Source organism: Chanos chanos, chromosome 7 (genome assembly GCF_902362185.1).
Source record: "Chanos chanos chromosome 7, fChaCha1.1, whole genome shotgun sequence".
Taxonomy (NCBI): domain Eukaryota; kingdom Metazoa; phylum Chordata; class Actinopteri; order Gonorynchiformes; family Chanidae; genus Chanos; species Chanos chanos.
Genome location: NC_044501.1, coordinates 19,946,653 through 19,967,989, shown reverse-complemented (window position 1 = coordinate 19,967,989; position 21,337 = coordinate 19,946,653). Strand labels below are relative to the sequence as shown.

The 21,337-nt window shown below is 39.9% G+C and overlaps 1 protein-coding gene and 1 non-coding gene across 2 annotated transcripts in view; one reads left to right on the top strand and one right to left on the bottom strand.

The window, feature by feature from the left end:
* LOC115816094 (receptor tyrosine-protein kinase erbB-4-like) overlaps positions 1–21,337 on the top strand; it is an 88,456-nt gene that overhangs the window by 49,822 nt on the left and 17,297 nt on the right. The window contains exons 6-20 of the mRNA XM_030779063.1: positions 3,123–3,257; positions 4,275–4,340; positions 5,572–5,690; positions 6,688–6,829; positions 6,978–7,091; positions 7,814–7,940; positions 8,682–8,755; positions 9,622–9,712; positions 10,049–10,248; positions 12,155–12,287; positions 13,624–13,717; positions 16,526–16,680; positions 17,518–17,562; positions 18,635–18,767; positions 21,190–21,312. Of these exons, the coding sequence (XP_030634923.1) occupies positions 3,123–3,257; positions 4,275–4,340; positions 5,572–5,690; positions 6,688–6,829; positions 6,978–7,091; positions 7,814–7,940; positions 8,682–8,755; positions 9,622–9,712; positions 10,049–10,248; positions 12,155–12,287; positions 13,624–13,717; positions 16,526–16,680; positions 17,518–17,562; positions 18,635–18,767; positions 21,190–21,312 (1,751 nt within the window). The remainder of the gene's footprint in view (positions 1–3,122; positions 3,258–4,274; positions 4,341–5,571; positions 5,691–6,687; positions 6,830–6,977; positions 7,092–7,813; positions 7,941–8,681; positions 8,756–9,621; positions 9,713–10,048; positions 10,249–12,154; positions 12,288–13,623; positions 13,718–16,525; positions 16,681–17,517; positions 17,563–18,634; positions 18,768–21,189; positions 21,313–21,337) is intronic.
* On the bottom strand, positions 1,354–1,427 carry trnat-agu (transfer RNA threonine (anticodon AGU)). The gene has a single exon. It is a non-coding gene; the product is annotated as a tRNA-Thr (tRNA).

Here is a 21,337-nt window from a genome sequence, read left to right as displayed (position 1 = left end):
TGTGGGGCTGTTTGGGAAACACTGTAAATACTGCAACACTGCAGCGGAGCCAGTCATTTTTTTTTTTTGGTTTAAACCACCCACGAATCACGTCACCCCACAACAAGGAAATAGGAGTGACTGCAACACTGTTTTCATATGATCAATTCCATCTTGTTAAATAATCAAAGGCTGACCAGGGTTTTTCTGTATCTTTGCTCTTGTGTATGCTGGTGTATGTGGCAGGTTGTGGAAGCATTTCAGCTTGACAAAGTCAAATCCATTTACATGATAATGTAGATGCTATGTCACTAGGGTCCGTTGCACGTGAAAGAGATGAAGACCATTCGGTTTGCCACTCTCCGGACTTTACCGCAACTTGACCTCATTTTTTTGTTTGTTCCAAAAGAGGTTAAGGAAAGCTGTAATGCTCTGATGTTTCACAGTTTTCGTGAAACAAGCTGAAGCGAGTAACAAAGTACAAAGGTTCTTGTCAGAGCACGATCCTTGCTTGAAACCATTTTTTGAATGCCAAACCCAGATAAATGCATGCAGGTTGCTTCTATGTCTTTAAACTGAGCACACATCTGGAATATTTTTTCAGGTTTTGTGACAGTCCTTAACATTAGTTTAATGTTATTACAAAAAAGGATGTTTTGCTTATAGTTTTTTTTTCCCCCCAAAGCAATCCAAAGGTTTCATTGGTGAAATATTTGTGTAGTAGTTTACACAGCATTGCTTGTTTTGTGCTGGTACCTGTGAATACACTCTAAAACACTCTAAATCATGACATGATGTATGTACACGTTAAGCAGAAATGTTCATAATGGGCAATATTTTATGTGCATCATTGCACTTCAGAGCTAGTATGTCGCAATAATTTACTCCTCTAACATTATCACTCCAAATGTGTGACTACAGATGCATACCTGAGTTCTGACATTCCACTTACACTGTCTGCGATGGACACATTTTCATCTTTCCTCCTCTCTTTTTTTGACCATTTTTTTGAGATGATCAGCATTTGTTATTTTGCAATATGTAATTTGAAAAGGTTTCAATTTGCAACTTATCTTTTTTTTTTTTTTTTTTTGTAATTTGACTGTTCAATTTAGCGCTGTATAGAAAGATTCAAGATTCCTTTATTGTTAGATCTCATTACGCAAGTATAAGAGAGTAAAACTCTTGGCAATTTTTTTCAAGCTTGGCAGGAGTCAAACCTAGAACCATCTGATCTGTAGTCAGACACGTTATCCAATGCCCCACTAACACAGAACTAACTGCTGTTAAGATGAAGATGAAGCCTTTTAGCAGGGGCCAAAGAGTACTTAAGCAATCGGCACATAAAGACAACCTTGGGTCTCAGCCATACAGAGGCATTGCTGGGATTCGAACCCAGGATCTCCTGTTTACTAGACAGGCGCTTTAACCAACTAAGCCACAGCGCCACACGTATGTGACCCTTTAGCTTTCTGGTGTGAATGATTTTAATAACACTCCATTATTGTGGAATTGATTCTGATCTGTTTGAGAGGAAATTGAAGGAGGAAATGTGACAGAATGTAGTTTATGTTTGTCAAAGAGTTGTCCTGTTGTAAAATTGATTATACATCTCTTCCAATTCTGAAAATGAAATTACATGATGAAATCTATAAGCTATAATAATAATAATTCTCTTTATTGTCATCCAACCATACACATAGTACATATACACACAGTGGACAACATTGCATGTACTCAGGGTCACGGTAAGTAGCTGCTGCACTTCACGTGTGCTGCCATCTTGGGCCATGGAGTGGTTGAGGCTTAAGTGCCTTGCTTAAGGGCACTTTAGCCGTTGATGTCTCCAAGAGTACTTAGGCAATATTAGTGGCACATAAGGATGACGTGTCTCAGCCATATGTAGGCACCGCTGGGATTTGAACTCAGGATCTCCTGTTCACAAGAGTCCAGCTTGTTAGGGGCCAATAGCTCACCTGTTGAGTGTTGCAAGTAAAGGTTTTTCTTTTTTTTTTTTTTTATTTGGGAGGTTTGCAATTAATGGGGTCGACAGTTCAAAAGTCTCTGTCAGAACAGTGAGAGAGAAGTGGAAAACACTTCTGTGATCCTTCTGATTCCCCTTTAATGGTAACTTCCTTCTTCTTCAATCATTATAATGAAAGCCAGTGAATTGAAAGGAGCAGATTGAACTACCTGGTTCATTTGCATGAAGTAATTATGTTCACACATGCATTCTGTTGTAAAGTGGTTTCAGAATGGGCTCTTCCTTTCTTTTTTTTTACCTCCTTTCTTTCTTTTATGTATGTATATATGTATGTATGTATGTATGTATTTATTTATTTATGTATGTATGCATGTATTTATGTATGTATTTATTTTAGAATACTGCTCTGGCAATGTGTTTGGACAACATTGTTGTATGTGAAACAGCTTGACCTTACCCACAGGCCACATAAAATACTAAAGGAGCAGTGAAGGCCAACAGAATGTAACTGACCTTCAGTCTTCTCAACAGAAACCTATAACTGCTAATGTATGTACTTAAAACTGTTCATCTGGTACTGACTGCTACTGTTTAGTTCAGTGGTTGAGAAAGTCCTTGAGTCTAACAGAAGAACTAAATAACACATGCAGTTACAGTATTGAAATCTCAGTTGACAAGGGCAGCGCTGAAGAGGGAGATTTATACATTTTATGTCATAACACATGGACTTATTTCTGCTCTTCACCTTGGTCAGTGCACTCACTTTTTCTTCTGAGTACTGTCTTTTCCTTAGAACAAACTGTTTGCACCTCCTGGCATGTGTAAGGGTGAGGATAGCATGTTAATGTGTGTGTGTGTGTGTGTGTGTGTGTGTGTGTGTGTGTGTGTGTGTGTGTGTGTGTGTGAAATGCCGTATGAAACAAAAAACAAAGGATTTTTTTTTTTTTTTGGATTTTGTCATGGAGAATAACCAGAGTTCTCAGACATGTATATGAGAACACATGTAAAGTCAGTTTAAGGGTTTAAAGAGAAGGTGTGGCTAATTATTTAAGTCTTTCATTTTGAGTTTATGCTTTCTATGAATTGGTATAAACTTTGAAAAGTAATGACACCTAGGCATAATTTAGGGGGATTTTTTTTTTCTTTTTTACCTCCACAGAAATCCTGAATGGTGGTGTGTATGTGGACCAGAACAAGTTTTTGTGTCATGCTGACACCATCCACTGGCAAGACATCATCAGAAACTCTCGTGCTGAGCTCCTCGTGGTTCCTTCTAATAACAGTGGAAATGGATGTGAGTACCCACATCAGCAGTGTCCTGGACACAAGTCCATTCTCACTTAGTGTCATTTATGGAGGTCAAACCTGCTTTGGACTTCTCCCATGTGTCTCATTATGATCTTGGATAGCTTTAGATTAGTGATTTAGATTCAATCTGAATAATCTCTGTATTCCCTTGCTACTCTGGTACACATATGAATTTCAGCCTGTAGGTATCATGACAAACTCGTATAGAATTCCTTTTGGATAAAATTGGATCTTTACTGTAGTGTTTGAGAGTACAAGATCAGAAACATAAAAAAAAAATAAAAAGTACACGTCATATTAGACACTCACAAACTTAGTGATGTCGGAGACTGGGTGTCAGTCAGTAATTTCTGTTCCACTTCATCTCCAAAGTCAGTTTCAGAAATCAAATTTAGCTCTTACGGCGTAACATTAGATAATTCACAGTACAGTTACATTTCAGTAATTCTGCTTTCAAATTATTGAATTTGAAAGCATTAAAAACAGCATTCAGTCCAGGACCCACCATGGCGGCTGCTGACACAAATGGAATGGGAGGTTTCCTTAAGTGTCTGCAGGATGACATGATTTGGGACATGTGTAGATGAAAAAGGGTGGGTGAAATTGTAACCTGAGACATAATGTTTGTCTGTATTTAACATAATTACTCCTCAGGTGACTGGAACAGGGACTGAGTTTGACATCATGCCAGAGTTACACTTCTCATTAGAGACCAGGCTGTTTATTGAACCACAGAGTAAAGAGGAGCAGAGCAATCTAAAGCAATGATGTTTTTGCCACATTCAATATTACACTGTCACAAGGGTTCACTGAAAGGATGTGCTGTTTTGTGATATAATCCAAATATACCATAATATTTAAGTCAAAACATAGCTCCTTACATTTCTGTTAATGAACTAAAACTCAGACAAGTCAGCTTGCTTTTGTCATAGATAACTGTGATTTCACTACGATGTCATGAGTGGAGATTTAAAGTTGAATGTTATGGTATGGTCTCCCACAGGCCGTCGGTGCCATCGATCCTGTAACGGCCGTTGTTGGGGTCATCAGGAGGGCCAGTGCCAAACCTGTAAGTGTGTGACCTTTGACCTGAATACATTTTATTGAACTCTTGTGGTACATTGGTTTCAGTTTCTGTACTTTGCTGATGTAGTTTTTCGGGTCAGTATTAAAATTGAATGATTACATCTATTTCACAATTTAACTTACTTTTGAGGGGGCTTTTTTTTAATTTAATTTATTTTGTGATGTTGCCAATACCTTGGACTATTCCGAATTCACAGAGATGCAGTAGTAAATATTGAAAATTTAAAAACTCTTTGTGGAAATTCTGAAATTGCATCCCGTTAGAGAGTGCAATACCAAATAACTAACCAAACCAACCTTTATGGGTTTTTTTGTTTGTTTGTTTGTTTTTTCCCTTTACATTTCTTTCTCCTCTCCTGTAAAATCAGAGCGAATGTTTCAATGTTTCTAGACCATTTCCTGTAGTCATGTGCCAGTGAGGGCCATTTTACAGTAAGGTTTAACGATGAATCCAAGTCAGGCCGTGTCACTGGCCTTTCACTCCCACACTCTTGAGTCCTGGGTCTGGCCTTTGGCTGTGTGAACTGGTCAATGTATCGGGGACTCTCTGTTCAGCCAGTTACCCTGCTAGCAGTGTTGAGTGGGAGGAAACTTCACAGAAACTCACTGTTTGAGTTTACATTCTCTCGCTCACACACACTCATACTTACCTCAGCTACTGCTGCGAAGTGCTGGACTTAACCTTTTCACAGTATAATTCCAGCGTGTTTCAGACTGCACTGAGAGGTGTGGATGAAGGAGGGGTTGGGTTTACAATTCCCGACAATAAGGCTTTATCAGATTTTGCCTTTGTGATTTCCAATAGAGTCTTTAGTTGCTCAGACAGAATTATTGTCTGTGTCCACATTGAAAGGCCAAGTGAGCTTTAGTCATGGTTAGTCATGTATCCTGCTGGAAATTCCAGGACGTGAGTGTGTGTGATGTCAGCTGAACTCTGTTGGACTATAAAGCTTCATGAATAACTATGAAGAAGCACGAATCCCTTTTTATGAATCAACTGTGCCCATGACATGTAATGCATCATAGTTACTTATTAAGCTATGTGGATGGCCTGAGAGACTAGATGAAGTGACATATGCAATGGCAGACATTTGCCTTTTTGTTCCACTGATTTTAGCCTGGTTCTGATGACATTGCATCCTCTCTCTCTCTCTCTCTCTCTCTCTCTCTCTCTCTCTCTCCCTCTCTCTCTCTCTCTCTCTCTCTGTCTGCAGTGACTAAGACAGTGTGTGCTGAGCAGTGTGATGGTCGTTGTTTCGGTCCGTATGTCAGTAACTGCTGCCATCGTGAGTGTGCTGGAGGCTGCTCTGGACCGAAGGACACAGACTGCTTTGTATGATGTCCTCTCTGCCAACCTCACGCACTCTCACACCTTTAGCAGTCTAATTCTGAAGCCACTTAAACAGTAGAAGCTAAACACCGGGTTCTCCTGCAGTGTGAAACATTTAATAGCTATGGCTTTCACGACATGTTTGCCAATAATGTATTATGGTGTTTCAGTTTGAGAAAGAAGCATTGCCATCCGACCAAATTTTCCCTAAAATGGTTATCTCATTCGTTGTTCAGACATAATAATAATAAAAAAAAAAACTTTATCAATTTGCTTTGTGACTTGTCACATGCCATTACCAGAATATTGGTGATGGCAAACATTACCAACATCCTGAAAGAAAAACTGAGCACAGGTATACCATTGAAAGCTAAGCTGTGACAGACACACTGAAAACGGGGTGTTTTTGTGTCTATCAAAACAATGTTAAATGCCATAAATGTGTGAGATAGTCGGTATTTGTTTTGCAGATTGAAACATATCTTTGTAACAACATGTTCACTGAATGTTTTTGATTAGTTTTATGTGAATATGTTCAAAATCATAAAATGAGTTACTTGCCAGAGAAAAAAGAAAAAAAAAAAAAAGTAATCATTTTTATTGGGATTCATTTGTTATTTTCACCAAATTTGTCTCCTGTGAATATACTGTGGTTATTATTTACAACTTTGAATACTTTCAATTAGGGGTGTTTACTTGCAACTGTGTGTTTGCCCTGCCAAGATTTTAATTAGAACAGCATTCCGCTCTTTTTCGTGGCACCTTGGATCAATGACTCCAATTTTATTCACATTTGCCGCCAGAAAATGGTGGAGGATCGAATATTTATGCTGCGGTTTAAACCAAAATGAAGTCAATATTTCGCCTCACAGAAATGATGAATGGTATGAGGGGAAGTGAACATGAATATGAAGTTTGGCACAGAAAAGGTTGTCTCCACAGTGAACCCAACAATGCCAGCCAAAGACATGATCTTTCAGTTTTGGTGTTTGCCTCACAGGCGTGTACGAACTTCAACGACAGTGGAGCCTGTGTGACACAGTGTCCTCAGCCGTTTGTGTACAACCCAACCACCTTTCAGCTGGAGCACAACCCTAAGGCCAAATACACTTACGGAGCTTTCTGTGTCAAAAAGTGTCCACGTAAGAATCCCCCCCCCCCCCCCCCCCCCTCTCTCTCTCTCTCTCTCTCTCTCTCTCTCTCCCTTTTTTCTCTTTCACACACATGTACCTCTGGTTTAGTTTTAGTGACTTTTCATTTAAAGGTGTTGTTGTTGTTGTTGTGTGACAGATAACTTTGTGGTGGATCACAGCTCCTGTGTAAGAGCCTGTCCCAGCAACAAAATGGAGGTGGAAGAAAATCGCATCAAGATGTGTGTCCCCTGCACGGACATCTGCCCCAAAGGTACATGAAGCATCAGATACGGCGAAACTGCATTAGTATTGTTTATAAGCCTTAAAAGGGAAACATTCATCATTGACAGTGTCATCTAGGACTATGATCAAATATTACTTATTAGCCATACAGAGTGTTCTATTGGCAGCAATTTTTAAAAGTTTTTTTTAAACACTGGCTTCAGACTGAAGAAGATGACAACATCACATCAAGCCATAACACTGTAGTGAATTGCTTTAATCTGATGTTAAAGCTCATTACACAGATTGTGCTGTGTATTGATTCAGTGGTTTCTGATTGTTCAGTCAGAGAGGAGGAGTTAATGAGAGAGGAAATGAGAATAGATTAATATTTCACTCAGCAAACTGGGTCATATCTGTCACCATCAAAGACTGAGAACATTTGTTCATACAAGACTAATTCATCATTTTCTCCAGAACAGAAACACAAGACCATGGCTCTCATTCAGCCTGACTAAATTAGTAATTAAAGGAACATTTAAATGGTTTGGCTGACTCACTTTTATAACTTACATAACAAAAACCAAAAAGTGTGGTTTCCATAAATAATGACCTGAAAAAGGTCCAAGTTTATCCAGTCGAACACATTTCTCCTAACAAAAAAAGATTATACAGAATTTTATTGAATTACAGAGTGTGCTTTCACCTTCATATTTTGTTTTGTATTGACTTGCTGTATTTGTGCTGTATTTGTGGCGTGTGGTTCTGCAGTTTGTGATGGTATAGGAACAGGAGGCTTGCAGACGGCCCAGACAGTGGATTCCAGCAACATTGACAAGTTCATCAACTGTACCAAGATCAACGGCAACCTCATCTTCCTCATCACTGGCATTAAGGGGTGAGGGACTTGTCCTCTTTTTCACCTTTCTCAGTTTCCATCACTTCTTCTGAACTGTCCTGAATTATTTAGACTTTTTGCTGGGGATTTTCCCCACTGCTCACATCACTTTTTCAGACCTGTGTCAATTTACCACTTATAAATCGGGCGTGTTAAAATTTCAAAACTGTTTGCAGTACATCCCGAAAGAGCCTTCTGGGATTTGTAGTCAGAAATTGCATTGAATGAAAGAAGTAAGTTAGTTCATTAGAGTAGCTGTGTATCCCTGTGGAGAGTTGTTGTCAGAGGACTCTGATGTGTGTAGTGCAATTTTAGGCTAGCTTGCTTAGCCTCCATCCTCTCTCCGATATAGGTGGGTAACTAAGTCTAAATGTCACTTAACCTGTGACATTTTGTTGTTACCCAGGCAACCTGCATTTGGCCAGGCTGACCTGGCAGCTCTCTTGAGGAAACTATCACTCTATCAGTGCTTCAGTATTGTCTGTGTCCGATCGTATATATCTTCATGTGATCTCTTAATCTCAGGTGAAAAAAAGTGTGGGGCAAGTGTGAGCTCAGACCTCCAGCTACTTTCTTTCTCTCACTCACACACACACACACATGCACGCACGTGCATGCACACACACACACACACACACACACACACACACACGCACGTGCGCGCGCACACACACACACACACACACACACTTTTACTACTTTTATCTGTAACTGTTGTCTCTTTCTTCTCTAAAACCACAGAGACATGTTCCATGGTATAGGGGCTCTGGACCCAGAGAGACTAAACGTGTTCCGTACTGTCAAAGAGATCACAGGTAGGAGGAAGCTGTCAATCTTATTACAGCCTGGAGAGACAGTCTGTGTGTGTGTGTGTGTGTGTGTGTGTGTGTGTGTGTGTGTGTGTGTGTGTGTGTGTGTGTGTGTGTGAGAGAGAGAGAGAGAGAGAGAGAGAGAGAGAGACCACTTTTTTAAAAAAAAAAAAAAAAAACTTCTCACAGCGGTTTTATGGGTTCTGGTCCTGTGGCCTCTGTTCAGCAGTTTTTAGTTCCACTTTTTTTTGTGTGTGATACTATTGATTGGTTTGATATTGATTAACAGGACAGAATAAGGACAAAACTAATTTTCTCATCAAGAGCATTTTGTCACATTATAGTGAGACTCATGAATGAACCGAATAGCTAATGCAGTAAAACAGTATTTTCAGTATTTCCCAGGATCCCCATGCATCTTGGAAAACCTTGAATTTAACAGAACCATCTTCCTGTCATGGAAACATCATCAATACCATAGTAAGCTAGTTTAGGACTATTTGCAAGTAGTTTTTGTCAGTTAGGTATAAAGCTAATGTGAAATGTAGGCTAGCTAGGTGCACATAGGAATTTATGCGTTCCTTGACTGTTGTTGGCAAGATCTGTGAGCAGTGATTCAGAAATGTCCATTTCATCAATAAGTGCAGTCGTGGACAGGCACATAAACAAACAGCTTTTCACTGCTCAGAAACTGCAATGAAAATATATGGTACTCTAAGTGGTTTGCATTATAACATGCATAGCCATATGACTGTAAAGCATACAGTCTTTTGCTGTGTGTTTCCCTCTAAACACAAAACCACTGAGCCAAACATCTGATATTATTTAAGACATTTTATCAGAACTATTTTGTCTTTTTTTTGCTTCTTAAGGTTTTCTGAACATCCAGTCTTGGCCAGAGAACATGACAGACCTGGGAGTCTTCTCAAACCTTGCTGTGATTGGAGGAAGATCCCTGTACAGGTAAACGGCACTGATGACTTCCCATAAATCAGTGTCTGAAACGTCATCATGAAATTTCATCATCATTGTAATTTTCATCATATTTTTCAGTTCGCTCTCACAGTTCTTCATGGGACAGTCACAAATTTAAATCTACAGTTGTAGGGTTGTGTTAGGGCATACTAATATTAACTAATACTGTTGTTGATATATACAAAGCATGATCTTTTATTACTGACAGTTGCAGTCTCAGAAATGTTAATGGTAACACATACCCCACATGCAGATCAATCACATGGTAAGACCGTGTCCTTGGAGTGAGTATGGTACAGAAACTGTGTTTCTTTGTGGTCGCAGTGGCATCTCTCTGCTGATCCTGAAACAGCGCTGGATCTCCTCTCTGCAGTTCCAGTCTCTGAGGGAGATCAGTGCTGGTAATGTCTACATCACCAACAACAGTCAGCTCTGCCTCTACAACACAGTCAACTGGACCAGCCTGTTCCGCACCAGCACCCAGAAGGCCCTGATCCGAAACAACAGAGACCCCAAAGAGTGCAGTGAGTGTCTGTCCTCACCTCACTTCCCAAAGCAGCTCTTTGTTATCCATCCATCCGTCCATCCATCCGTCCATCCATCCATCCACCCGTCCATCCATCCATCCATCCATCCATCCATCCATCCATCCATCCATCCATCCATCCATCCACTGAATCATTGTTAGAAAACATCAGAGATCTAAGTTTGGAAGGAAATGGTGTCAACAAACAGATAAAGCTTTTCATCTGACGAATCATTCATCCTTGCTATGTTCCAAAACTCTTTTAGTACCTTTTTTTGTAATGAACTTGCTTTGCAATAATCTCTCTTGCAGACAGCTGAATTGTTCAGTTCAGTTAATCTCAATTTAAGTTGTTATGTTTGCTTTTATACTTGCACACAGTTGCACGGTAAAATGAAATGCTTGTCTTGCTAGCTCTCTTAAAGTGCTAACATTCAGGGCAGACTGAACGGCCAGGTTCAGTTCAGTTCAGTTATAATGCATTCACTGGGTAAAATGTAAAATGTCCCACTGGGTGAGTTTTCTTTCTTTGTCTTTTTGCGTTGTCAGCATTCTAAGTGGCAGCTGCAAAATTTGATTGTTGTGTTCGCCGGGCATCGAACACTAGCACATAAACAGTTTGACAGTTCTAGTAGTCCAACAGCCTGAAGGTAGAAGCTGTTTTGTGAGTCTGGTGGTCCTAGGCTTGATTCTCCAGTAGCATTAGTCTGGGGCAGACTATTCCTAAGGTTTTGCGAGGTCATTGGTGGATGCTTTGTTCCCTTCTCAGACACCATTTGTGCCCAGGATGACTTGGAGCCTTAGGAACAAACTGATCTGCGGCGATGCTTTTGCCTTGTAGCACTTTTAATACTAAGAGTGTATACATTTTAACACAATGAATAATGAATCGTATCTGCAGGGTTTAAGTGGATTAATGGGCCATTTTTATTTCAAATGTCTGCCTGAAACATCTCGTGTATATTTGTTAAAGGAAATATTCCAGAATCTCTAATTCCCATACTCTGTGCATTAAAGCTTAAACACTGCTGGGGTTTATACAGCGAGGGATTAGAGGCATTAAGTGAGTTATAGATGTATTAAGTGTACTTAATCGCTTGTTAAAAGGGGCTGATGAAGACATTGACAGGTCAAGAGGCGTTTCCTTCCCACAGCGTGACCCTGCAGAGAAGTGCTTGATGTAATTGCTGTGATAATGAGTGTGTGGTGAACAGGATCAATTGCTCCCTTCCCAGACTCATTCATTAGTGTCTTCTCCAGACTATCAATCAAGCAGAGACCTTAATCTACATGGCTCGCCACCAGACAGACAGTAACATCTGCTTTTCTGCACTCATAGCTTTTACTACATAATGGTGTGGTAATGAAGATCACATTTATTCTTTTTTTTTTTATTATTATTATTAATGTACTTATTTGTTGCAGGGAGGTTTGGGTTTGGTTAAAATAGCCTTAGCATCGTTTTTATTCGCTTAAATTCTGAATTTATTTAGGGGCTGTGAGACTATTTATTCCCCTATCTGTATGTGTGTGTGTGTGTGTGTGTGTGTGTGTGTGTTGCAATAGCCTGAGAGTTTATTCCTTGCCATTTTGACCCATTTACAGGCAAGTTTAGTCCAAAAAAAGTAACCTTCTTGGGGGGAAAAAAACTTTCACTTACATTTCTTACTCCATCATCACAGAGAATCTGTGGATTCGCGAAGAGGCAAAATGTGCAAAAAATGCAGAGAACACCAAGCTTTAGCAGACAATTTTCACTAATGTTAAGAGTATATACAAAATCTAGATCAGTGATTGGTCTGTGGTTTTGTGGGTGTTAACACACAGTTCACAAGAATTCAGTAAATCTTACATTAATTTTGTATGTGCGTGTATGTATGCGTGTGTGTGTGTGTGTGTTTCAGCCCGTGAACAGATGGTGTGTGATCGGCTGTGTTCAGATGCAGGTTGCTGGGGACGTGGACCAGACCAGTGTCTGTCCTGTCGATTTTTCAGCCGTGGACGGACCTGCGTGGAGTTCTGTAACCTCTATGATGGGTAGGTCAACATATCCTAGGACATAAACCTGTAAATAAATATATCAACTGTATTTATCAACTGTTATGTAGTTTCTTTTCTACCTGTGGGGCTTTGTTCATGTGGTATGTGTTACACACTGTAGTTTTTGTTGGCATTTCATGACCTTTTTTGACCATTTTTAGCTAACTACTGACAGGGGTGGACAGTAACGAAGTACATTTACTTGAGCACTGTGCTTCAGTACATTTTCGAGTATCTGTACTTAATACTTGAGTGTTTTGTTTTTTTTTTTCTTTTTTTTTGTAAACTCATGACTTTTACTCCACTACATTTGAAAGACAAATATTATACTTTTCACTCCACTACATTTCTATGAAGGTTCTCGTTGCTCATTACTTTGAATCATAGCTTCGAAGTCAGCAGATGAATTTTCTTTTCTGAAATGCGATAGGCCATATTGAGTTCGTCACAAGAGAAAAACCGCACGGTAAACTAGATACTCCTACGCTGTCAGTCAAGTGCATGCTACATTCTTTAACAATGGAACTTGGTGGTGTTACCGATGGCTACTACTATGGCAGATAAAAATGATTAAGATAAAGGTTCCTCACCAGAGCACCCATAGCCATTAAGTCCAAGTCTGAGATTTTTTAAACCAACTGTTTTCAAGCTAACTGCTTCCCGTACGTGTTCGCACGCTGTGTTCGCCTAACTTTATCGTAGGTGGCTGTAATGTAGTGCTCCCTGCTCACTTACAGTTATATTCGCCGCAGTAGATATGAGATGCGACTTGAGAATCGCGAAAAGAAAATGTACTTTTGAATACTTAAGAATTTTTAAGAGCAAGTACTTCAGTACTTTAACTCAAGTAAAAATTGAACTGCACAACTTTTACTTGTAGTGGAGTAATATTTGATCAGGAGTATCTATACTTTGACGCAAGTAATGGAGTTGTGTACTTTGTCCACCTATGACTAGTGATGTCTCTGGGGCGGGGGGCTGTACACAGCAGTCATTCAATACTTTCAGCACTAAAATACTGACTGCAGTTTTCATGGAAATTAAGAAGCTTTATTTTTTTCACATGAATAACACATTGCTCCCATCAAGACTGAAGCCTCTTTAGCATATTCATGAAATGTGAATACATAATCACAGATTTGTTCTCTGAAGCACTATTAAAAGCATATTTTTAGTCTATCAATTCAAGTAGAATTACAGTGCGTTGTGATGTATTGTGATATACTGACCACAGTGCTATGGTTTGAATATGCTTTACATTGACACTTCTTTAATCACTGACACTTGTTGGCTGATTAATCCATTGTGTCTTCTCTGTGTCTGTGCGTTGTAGGGATGTGAGGGAGTTTGTTAATGGCTCAGTGTGTCTGGAGTGTGACAGTCAGTGTGAGAAATCAGTGGATAAGAGTCTGACCTGCTATGGCCCGGTAAGTAAACCACCACTACTCCGTCTTGCTTAGGAGACGGCAAAGTTGTCTTTGTCCTAACCAGTCAATAATATTTTCAGCAGCTCTTTTAGATGTACTCTCAGCTTTGGGTATATGGTCTCATTTTACAACTTGATTGTTTTTTACGAAATTATTAGGGGAAAAGCACATTTTGCACAAAACCGATTTGTTGACTGGTGAGGTCTGATGTGACTACAGTCAGGGCTCTGTGGTCAATCAAATAAAATTCAACCAATCAAAAGGATGCATTATGGGTTTATAAAGATTTTACAAGTTCAGTGCCTGCATGTGATTGGATAAAAAATGTGTGGTAAATCGCTATCTGTCTGTCTCCTACATTTTGCCTTGCTGTTATTCCATAACATGAAAAAAAAAAAAAAAAAGTTTCCTTGCACTTTTATTTAGAAGTGCATTTTTATCTTGTTATCCTCTCACATTTGTTGTAGGGAAAAAAGTTAACACATACTTCATCATTTTTACTGGTGAAATTCACAATGCGTCCAGTTTAACAAAATGCTCATGCAGGTGGTGGCAATACACAGACAACATATGGAACTGGTCAAACCCTGTCACTTACCCAGTGTCTGAAAGTTAGTTTGGAGAAATATGGACAGCTATAAAGGCTTTCAGAGGCACTGATGAGACTTGATGATGGATCAGCCTCCATCTACGGAGTCTCTGTTTTATAGCAACTTGTTAAATTTTTCTATACAGGATGCTGCGGTGAAGTAGATAAGTTATATTGCAGGTCTCTGTCATTTCTCTCCGAATCCTGGTCCACAGCATCACAATAATCTCATAAATAATACCGCACACCAGCACACCCCAGTGTCCTCAACTTCCCCCTTCTCTACAGCCGCTCACATTTACAGCCAGCATACATGGTTTACAGAAAATTCCCACACAGTGACAAAATGGTTTTTTATGGATGCCTTGGATGCATAACAAAAACACTGCCATCATCAACAGCACCACTAACACCACCATCAACAGTAATGATGATAACTGACAACAATAATGGCAATAATTCACGACAACAATTATGACGGTAACAATAAAAGCCTTTACTGATTTTGGCACACCTGAGGTCAAAGGTTGGACCACAGTTTACAGACAGAAGTTTGAGAGGATCAAAAAAACATATACAAAGCCATAGGATTAAAATCTGAGGAGTGGCAGAGTAGAGTGGGATGTTGTCTTTTTGTATTGATGAAATGTGAGGGAAGCAGTGTCAGATTAGCTGAAGTGCTTTTAGCTTTGCTTTAAAGGAGGAGATGGTAGAGGGCTGTCTGTAGTTTTGGATTCCCAGTACTGATGCTGGGAAGTCTCACGCGTGTGTGCATGGTCAGTCAGTCTAACTGGTAGACAACGGGAGTTGTGTGTGAAGTTTTTCTTTGTGTATACAAACTGAGTCTTGGACATATTAAGGTTTGCAGGAGGTCTTTGGAAAAGAGTCCACTGCAAAAGTGTATGAGAGAGTCAACATCCTTGAGACTAAGGCACTGATGGAGGTGGGCAGTTTTTGCATAGGTGCTAGACAGACCGTTTTGATGACAGAGTATATCTGAGTGGTAAAACAGAGTTTTGGGTCACTCCTAGGTTTCTCCTAAACTGTAATTGACATGTTATTGCCGTTAAAGCTACAGTCTTTTTTTTTTAACTGTGTGCCCTGGTGAGCTATCAGCATGACTACGCTCTTGTGGCATTTTAGTTTTAGGAATTTTGCAATCATCCAGTCACCTGATGTAATGGATATTGGAAAAGAGTGTGGTGAATGAGACAGCCGTGTGAATAATTTGTACTGTTATGTACTAGAACATCATCAACATATCACAGTGCAAACTGAGATCATTTAGAGAATGAGGTTGGTCTCAAAAGGCAGGGCATTCACAAAGACCAAAGCACACTTGTAATATATGAAAAACCTCTTTCGCAAAATGAGCATAAAATTGTTGTGACTTTAAAAAGACTAGAGTGAAAATGTAATCCCGGTTTTCTAGTAGTGTTTGTTATCAGCATTTTTTTTTTTTTTGCAGTATTTGTTTTGTGAATCACCTCAGAAATGATCAAAGTGCTTTCTCTAATGACATAAATGCAAATGGATTTTGAAGGTTTTTGTAAGGACACATGTTGTACTCAGCCAAATTTGTTCTCAAGTAAATTTTTCATAGCAGGGGGAAGTCAGGTAGATTAGCCTTGAGCAAGCTAACTTCAGCCAGATTAAATAATTAATGTTAATGCTATATGGTCTAAGTAGGAGTCAGATCAGAGTCAGTATTTGGCTTGAATATGAGAAAGAACATCAACATGTTGTGAGAATTTAAATCATTCAAGAGCAGACGTGAACTGAATGTAGTTTAGTTAAAAAGTTGGGTTGAAGACTTAGCAGGAGACCCTTCACATAAGAGATGACAGTGAACTTTGATATCTGCAGTCGGACATCTGACTTTTTTTTTTTTTTTTTTATCCAGAGGTTCTCAACATTCATAATTAACAACACACGATGGCTTAAGAACAACTTGAACTGTGTCAGATGTGACATGTTTTGTACTGCGAGGGTATTTCAGGAGAAAGTGTTTGTTTATGCATAAGATTATTCATATTCTGTCCTGTTATATCCTCCATTTGAAATAATTTAACAAGTCACGCTGTGGTTTGAACTGTTTATATGAACAGTGTAGCTGGGTTAAAATAGTAATATTAATTTGAGGTGTGCAGTAACATACCTTTTCTCTGGTATTCTTTCCCCTGTTGTATCATCTTCGTGTTGTTCTCCCTCATTCCCAGGGTCCAGATCAGTGTGTGAAATGTCTGCATCTCAAAGACGGGCCCAACTGTGTGGAGAAGTGTCCAGATGGTCTACAGGGAGCCAACAGTTTCATCTTCAAATATGCTGAAACCAACAAAGAATGTCATCCCTGTCACTCCAACTGTACACAAGGGTGTGTGCGCGTGTGTGCGTGTTGTGTGTGTGTGTGTGTGTGTGTGTGTGTGTGTGTGCATGTATTTCTGACAAGATACATTTAAATGCCCATGTCTGGAGGAAACCTCACAGAAATGTCTCAACTTCAGTTAAGAATGTATTTTAGATTTGTTTAAATTTATTCACTAAGGTACAATGCTTAAGTAAAGAAGATGTCTTTATTTTCGGTGACAGCTAGAATCTACACAGACAACTGAAATCTACTTATTGGGGCAGTGGGTTTCTGGAGCCACTCTCATTCCTCATCCTTTCTGTAGAATATCTCATGTGGCTGAAGTAAAAGGGTCTTGTGACACTCCATGATACTGAATTCCTTATGCCCTTACATCCACAGAGACAGGCATCGCTGACCATTATTGTCACAAACCTGCTGATTCTCACAGATCATCTCTGATTAAGAAATTCACTCACTACAGCGGTGGTCTCAATACCTCCTTTATTCTGTATTTGGGTCCATGCACCATCTTGAGATTACTGGTGTGGAGAGGAGAAAGCACATTTTTTGTCCAATACATGATGTGACAATAAACCTTTTGTCCTCAGTTGTGACGCTACATTTTAACGTGTGTTAATGAAGCAGTAGTGATTAAACCAGTTTGGGTGAGGATTCTTTGACCTCTCTGATTTCTAGGTGACCTCTGATTAGTGTCTTATTTACTTACCTTTCAGATTCATAATGTTATATTGACCCTTATGTTCCCAATGCTAACTGTACAGTTTAAAGTGTGTTAATGAAGCAGTGAAACTAATCTAATTCAATCTATAAACTGCCTAAATTTACACTTCATTTTTACAGGTGCACTGGTCCCAGATTACAAGACTGTATTGGGATGGTTGACCGGTAAGAATTGCACTTTTGTTTTTACACTCACATTTGCAGAACGCTAAGTGGATACCCAGGCCAGCTTTTTAGACAAGATATAGTCAGAGGTGTATGCAGTGTAGCACATGAGTAGGGCCCAGTAATAGAATATAGTCAAAATAATGCTCATTACAGGTAAACCACAATATGATTTTTTGGTTCAAGACCAATTAAGTATGGAGTTGCCAAATTCTGGTAGCAAATCAGTAGTCTGAATGAAGCATATACTGTCAGGTAATCTATGGTCACAAGGAAAGACTACTGGAAAATTTTGAGTTAGACTGTACTACATACTATACTAACAAAGGCTCTTAAGGATTGTGGGTGAAGAACTGGGTGGGTTTATGGTGTGGAAGGATGATTCAGTTTGAAATGTGTTATAAATGAAAGAGTTGTTTGATGAGATGCTCTGAGACATCCTCTTAAAAGCAGTAATGGTGTAGGGAGGAGCACTCTAAGAGAAAGGAGGCAGAGGCCTAAATGAGGAAGACAGAAAAGAAAAGAAAAGAAAAGAAAAAAATGCTAAAATAGTTAGCAGGCAACAAGCCTTGACCAGTAGGATCAGACTCTGAACTCACATTTTAAGATCACCAGACTGGCTCTCTGTGTGAATAATTTTGTGTCAGTTCTATTTGTAGGGTTAAAGTAGTGATGGTTTCAGTGAGAACTTGCCTTAAATAGGAGCAGTTCTACCTGTTTAGTATGATGACCAAGTCTTAACTGACTGTCAACAATTTCCTGTAAAATGGTTACAGAACTGCCCATTCTTTATTTTCAGGGAGTCACTTATGACTGCTTGGTTGTGTAACAGACGTCTGTCAAATATTCAGTTATCTGGGAAGAATTGTTGTGTCTGGTTTCAACTGTGCTGCTTGTCAACTGTCAGTTGGTCAGTCGGGATATTAAAAAGGAAAAACAACAATAATAATCCATCAGTCATGAAGGAGTTTCCTCAAAATGTCTCTGTAGATTAGACCTACAGTAAAACATATGTGTCCCTATGGCAGGTCTCTCAGTAACCGTTCTGTAAATCTATGGCCTTTCCCCCCAGGACGCCCCTGATTGCTGCTGGAGTGATCGGAGGGCTGTTTGTGGTGGTCATTGTGGCACTGGGTGTGGCCATCTACATCCGTCGCAAAACCATCAAGAAGAAAAGGGCTTTACGTCGTTTCCTGGAGACAGAGGTGAGAGGTCCTCCATCTCTGAGGTCATCACAGGCTTCTCCTTGTAAAAGTTTACGAGGACAAACACATGTACACTGTATACTTTCCTCAACATTACCCTGACAAACTCTGATTACGCAAGCCAAATATGCCTCTATTTATATGCCTTTACATTGAAATGACAGCTTCCAGCACTGAGATATTCTATGGGGTATCTTCATTGTATTCATTGTATTCATTGCTCCAACCTACAATTGGGCAATACCAAAGCTTTTACTGAGTTAAACCCAGCATTCTATTTGATTTCTTCTCTTCACTGAATTCTCTCCTATTTTATCACTCTCAAAGTCATATTCCTGTCTAGTCGAATGCAAAATTGGATTAGACTCAGTATTCACTTGAGGTGGAGCAGTGAGTTGCTGGGGATGACGCATTTGTGTTTACCTTCTCTACAAGGACCAGGCAGCCCATTAAAAAACATGGTCCTGTCAATTTGTATTTGGATCATTCGTGTCTTGATGATCAGCGCTATAGACATCTGTCAGCCAGGAGACATTGATGCCCTTGAAAGCCTGCCAGAGGGCCAACACTACAGACCTCACTCCCATTTAAATAGTGCAGCTTTCAGCTTCAGTAATGGTAGCAAACAGTTTTTTTTTTGTTTTGTTTTTTTTGTGTGTGTGTATTTGTGTGTGTGTGTGTGTGTGTGTGTGTGTGTCAGTCTGTTTGTCTATCTGTCTGCTGTCTGTCTGTGTCTATGTGAGGGGGAGAGAGCAAGCTCAAGTGACCAAGCAAGCATGTGAACACACAGATGTTTATACACACAATGAGATGAACCAAGCCATTGCACTGTTGTGACTTCTTATTCCAAAAGCATTCTCCTCATACTTGCCCAGAAGAGAGGCTCTAACAGAATGCTAATTCATTCTGTGGGAATGTTTCAACTCTAGTCCACGTGAACTTGGGGGAGGCAGTTGAAATGATTAGTAGTCTAGGAGATAGGACATATTTGGTTTGTCTGAGACTCAGTGAGTTCTTGTTCAGACTACAGGACTAATCAGTTTAGAACATTTTCTGCTTTTAGTGGGATGAACTGGATTGTCCCCCCCCCCCCCCCCCCCCGCCACCCCCCACCCCCTCTCACCCTAAGTACTGTTTCTTTCCTTTGATCTTAATAAGACAGACTAAATATTGCTCTGACCATATTTTTAATTTTACAATAGAGGATGAATAATTCCTAGATCACCACATTGCAAGTTTGTAACTCTGTCTGCATACTCTATGTCTCTGCCTTAAATCAGAGGATGATCCGGCCTCATTTGGCCAAGTCAGTTATATCAATAATACAGTCTGAACTTTTGTCAGTGCTGCAGGTCATATTCAGTATTTACTTGTACAGTCTTATGGAAAAGAGCATTCTAAAATGACCTAAACAATTTTGCCAGGCAGTGTTGGCTGATGTCATCTCGGTGGATTCTTCCTTACATGTGCTCTCATGCTGAAATCTTTGGAAAGCTGAACGGTGCAGGTCAGCACCACATGGACTGGACAGCACGAATGATGTTTTGCTTCATGTTTCAGCACCACAGCTATGGACAGCTCCCATAGGTGTCTGGAAGATTGTAGTTTCTCTGCTTAGCTCAGACCCCTTAGGTAGAAGGACTATTACCAGCCAGAACTAATTGTTATCATTAAAGTGTACTCCCATTTAAGAGAGTGCTTGAAAATCTTGCAAGCCAGATGAAATTTCAGGGACAGGCTTGCCAATTTCTGTCTCTTTCTTGGAAGAGAGCCTTTTAATGGAATGGTAATGTCTGAGAGACACTCAAGTCCCCATTAGCAAGCACAAGTTCTAATGAGTCATCAAAGCAACACACACACACACCCACACACACACACACACACACTTGCACTGAAGTTCTTACAAATTGGGGAGTGACAGCATTTCTCCTCATCTCTCTCGTTTCAACCATTCTGGTCCCTGGTTGTTCCCTTGTGTCTCTCTTCATCTCCCAGCTTGTCTTTCTCTCTCTTTGTCTTCTTCCCACCCTTAAACACGAACATGTCACTCTCTGTGGAGAGGTTTATTCTAGCTCCCACTCACGGCGACAAAACTAAAAACTAATTAGAGCCATTTACCTACTTTATGTGGTAATATCAGCACCCATGGCATTGTGGTGGTACAACCCCATGTGGTGAAGCCTGTTGAGTAGTGATGGTAACAGACAGAGACTGTTGTATGTGGGATGTGTCTCTGGCTCTGAGTGACCCAAAGCTTGTCTCATTCAGCAGTTGATATATGAACTAATTTGTGAGTTTGATGATGGATCTCAGTGTGACTGATCGCCCTCGGCTCAGTACCAGCATGAGGTTTATAGACTGATTGTTTCATTAATGTGTTTATAGAAATATTGATTGACAGGCTGTCTCCTCTATTGGCCAGCTGGTGGAACCCTTAACACCAAGTGGTACCGCCCCCAACCAGGCTCAACTTCGTATATTGAAGGAGACAGAGCTGAAAAGAGTGAAGATCCTGGGCTCTGGGGCCTTTGGTACCGTCTACAAGGTAACACTGTGTGTGTGTGTGTGTG